Source organism: Diospyros lotus, chromosome 7 (genome assembly GCF_014633365.1).
Source record: "Diospyros lotus cultivar Yz01 chromosome 7, ASM1463336v1, whole genome shotgun sequence".
NCBI lineage: Eukaryota > Viridiplantae > Streptophyta > Magnoliopsida > Ericales > Ebenaceae > Diospyros > Diospyros lotus.
The window spans coordinates 27718169-27721800 of NC_068344.1; the positions used below are offsets into that span (position 1 = coordinate 27718169).

General features: G+C 40.7%; 1 protein-coding gene across 2 annotated transcripts; it reads left to right on the forward strand.

Annotated features, from left to right (window-relative positions):
• Nucleotides 1–3224, forward strand: LOC127806683 (uncharacterized). 2 transcript variants are annotated; one of them, XM_052344122.1, is made up of 4 exons: nt 1–549; nt 1023–1126; nt 2705–2774; nt 2887–3224. In XM_052344122.1, exons 1-3 carry the CDS (start codon nt 300–302, stop codon nt 2756–2758), a joined length of 408 nt encoding a protein of 135 aa, XP_052200082.1. In that variant the 5' UTR covers nt 1–299; the 3' UTR covers nt 2759–2774; nt 2887–3224. The 2 variants fall into 2 exon arrangements, with proteins under 2 accessions (XP_052200082.1, XP_052200081.1); XM_052344121.1 differs by having other exon boundaries at nt 2–549; nt 2705–2770.
• The last annotated feature ends 408 nt before the right edge of the window (nt 3225–3632 follow it).

Below are 3632 nucleotides of genomic sequence, written 5' to 3' on the forward strand. Positions count from 1 at the left end.
AGACAGAGATGGAGCAGCAGGCAGGCAGGCAGCAGCATCTGCATGGAAATTGGAAACTTAAATTTGAGAATTTTCTAAACTCATCATTTACATTACAGCCAAATTAATCTCTCTCTCTCTCTCTCTTTCTCTTTCTCTCTGCGATTCCCATGGAAAGGCAGTAATCTTCTTACTTTCAACTCTCTTCCCGCTTTTGGATACCCATTGCCATTGGTCTATAAGGGATTTAGCTACCCCCACCCCCCTCCTCTCCCCCTCTCTCTCTCTCTCTCCCTCTCCCTCTCCCTCTCCCTCTAGTAATGGCGATCAAAAGAAGCAAAGAATCGACGCCTCCGCCCATCATCGGCAAGATCGGGCCTTACACAGTCTTCATCACTCCTCCCTCCACCCCCACCGCCGCTCCTAATCCCCCGCCTCCTGCGCCGCCTCAGCCTCCCGCCCCGCCGGTTCAGCCTCCGCCTCAGCAGTTTAAGAAACCCGGTTCTCTGCCCCACGCCTCGGCATTGGGGTTGGGGTTCTTCCGCAACGCCTTCGCCGAAGTCCAGAAGGGTGTGTAAAGCCGTCGTCTTTCTATCTATTTGGCTGCATGCTCCCTAACTCTCCCTTTTGCCGTCTTTTTCTACGAAAGGATACACTCGGAAAACTAAAAACTGTCTTTGGAACTAGGATTTGTAAAACGCAAACGAAAATGGAGAGATTGAAATTAAATTGTTTCTTGTTTCCACGGAGTTACAAGACGAGAGAGATTGGGAGACAGACAGGGAAGAAATTGAAAACGAGAAGAGGAGGCAATATGCATGTCCACAAATTCCTTTTCTTTTTTGTTGCTTTTTATTTCTTGGCTTGGTAGATGCATGCCACAAAAATTTACTTTTTCTCCCCTTTTGGTTTACTTGATCAATCCTATGTTTGTTTCTAGTTCTTCTTCTTCTTTTTCTTCAACTTATAGGGGTTAAGTTTTTACTTTGCCCCCTTTTCTGTTTCCACAATACTTGCTCATTCGTTATGGATTTTTAACATAGCTCATTCGAGTTTGGATGAATTCGTGGCACATTGGTTCGGGTTGAATAAATCAAAGTACCAGTGGGCTTTGGATGATTCTTACGAGCAGGGAAACAAGGGATCGGTGAGCTTTCAACCCGATCAGCTTCTTAAGATTTTGCTCCCGTTAAAATGTTTGCATTTAGAGTCTTGACTGTGTTATCCTGGTTTTGGGTTTCTCATTTATCATTTTTGAAATGCTTTTTGTCTCTGGTTTGAGAATAATTGATGGTGGATCTTGTTGGTTTAGCTCATTTTCATTGTTTGGTGAGGTGATAATGGGGCATAATTGTATCTGTGATGTTTTCTTCAAGGAACAACTGATTTAGCTTATAAGCAATTGCCTGTCAGCTATTCCTTCTACCTAATTATCCTTCCTATTAAAGCTTCACATTTCATCTCCTGTCTTTTAGTTTATCAATGATTTACTTTAGATTGCTCGACTGTCAATTTCATAGTTGTAAACATTTTTTACTTTCATTGTTTTGTATGCATAATTGATAAACTAAAGAGTAGCAGAAATGAGTATAGAGTCAGTGATTCCCTTCTTACTTTCAACTCTAGTTATTTATTGTTTATGGAAATCATCTTAGACCGTTCCCTCTGTAAATGCCATCAAATCCTTTCTCATCAAGACCTCATTGCATGCCGTGCCCTTCCCTAATAACGAGACATCATCTCCCGTCCATTAACAATGCTAAGATGATAACCCAATAAAAGGTGGGAAAACACACAAGTCCATAAGTGGAGAATGTGATAACTGGGGATACCAGCGTGGTTATATGCTGCAGTAATTGCCAAGTTTTTTCTTTCTAGCTATTCTGCGTCCTCCTTTAGGAGTTGATTTGCCCAAGACTCTGCCCCATGGAAACTAAGCCCACAAGTCCTCTGATCTGATAGAAGCAATATGGAAGAGGAGACAAAAACATCAATTGAAGGCTCTGCACTGCGTTTGATCACTGATGTATATGGATGGGAAAAAGAGACACAAACACCATGGCTTGTGATCAAAGATAAAAAGATGTCTTGAGATAGTAGTAAAAATGGATGGGAGGGAGGGAGGGAAAAGCTAGAGTCAACAATGGAGGTGGGATTAAATGAAATTGATCGTGGTCATGCTTTGAAGAGCGTGTCGGGATTTTTGCAGCTTGAGAGTGAACCACCTGTCAGCAGGCCTTAGCATTGGGTTTGAGTGGGCATGAATTGAGCGCCACCTCACTGTTCCTGTCAAAGTGAGAGTGTTGATCCCTTTTGTGTGTGTCCAAGTGTAGAGTTTTTTACTGCACGCCCGTCTCCTCCTTTCTCATTTTCCTCGGAATTTCACTTCAACCCTTCTTCACTCTAATTCATTGAAGGCAATATTATTATTTTTTTCCTTTTTGTTGAAAGAAGGGGAAAAATGAAAGGAAACCCCACCTAGTGGGATTAAGGCTTGCATTGTGAAAAAAACGATGTCGCTTCACAATGGATCGCAGCACACATATGATGCATTTCCTGATGCAAGCTTCTCAACTGTGTTGGCTTTTCATGTTCTGCTTGGTATTAGAAACCTGATCATCATTTTCCCGAATTGGTTTCTTGGTGTTGATTGTGGCACATGCAACTAGATTTTCATGACTCCTTCAAAATTAATGGACATCTCTCAAATTTTTGCTGACTACAGGAACAGGTGGATGCTAAGGCCAAAAATATATCTGGCAAAGTACAAAACGTGTAATATGCATATTGGGCAAGTAAAAGCATAATTTCTTCCTTTTCCTCTACCTTTATTTATTTTGGTTTTTCTGCAATGTTAGTGATGGAGTCCTCAAAATCTAAATTACTGGGATGCACGAATTTTGTCAGGTGGCCAGCAGAATCTTTTGTATATATGCTGAAATACTGAGAGAAGTATTCATTTATGTCTGACGAGGACGTTTCCCCAGCTTTCTTTGGTATCTGGCTGTTGATTCTCTCTCCAAATTATGTTGTAACATCTGAAGCTTTTCTGTGTCATAGGATTCTAGTCTTGTAATGGCTATAAAGTTAGCCCCTTTTTTCTGGTCCTTTAGTTTCTGTGGAGCATTTTGTTCATGTCCTCTGTTCACAATTAGGTCAGTGTGACTACCAGAGAGTGGTGGACTTCCTGTCTTGAATGGATAATGTATTTGAGACTTTATATTAATTACAAGCAGTATATAATATATGCTTCACGGTCCTTTATAGTTTTTACGTATAGGAGGATATGATTTTCCCACGATAAATATTATCTTTCTTGCTAAGTAAAAGCAGCTGAACAGCATCATATTCATATAGTTCCTAATTGATAATCTGTGCGGTCTGTATCTGAGTTGATGAGGTTGATATGTTGAATGTTAAGCAAGCACTATGGGGAGTATACACCATATTAATCTTGTTCAAATATATGGGTTTTGCTTTGAAAAGGACAACAGTACATGGAGAAAGTTCCCTGAATTAATTGGCTACCAGAGGATAGTCCATATTATTGACATAAAACCCCAAAACATTATTCTGCTCCCGGGTATGCTGCTCTCCAAAGTGTCGATGTCATTTCCTGTAATCAGCAATATGTGGTGTTTTACAGCTTTGAG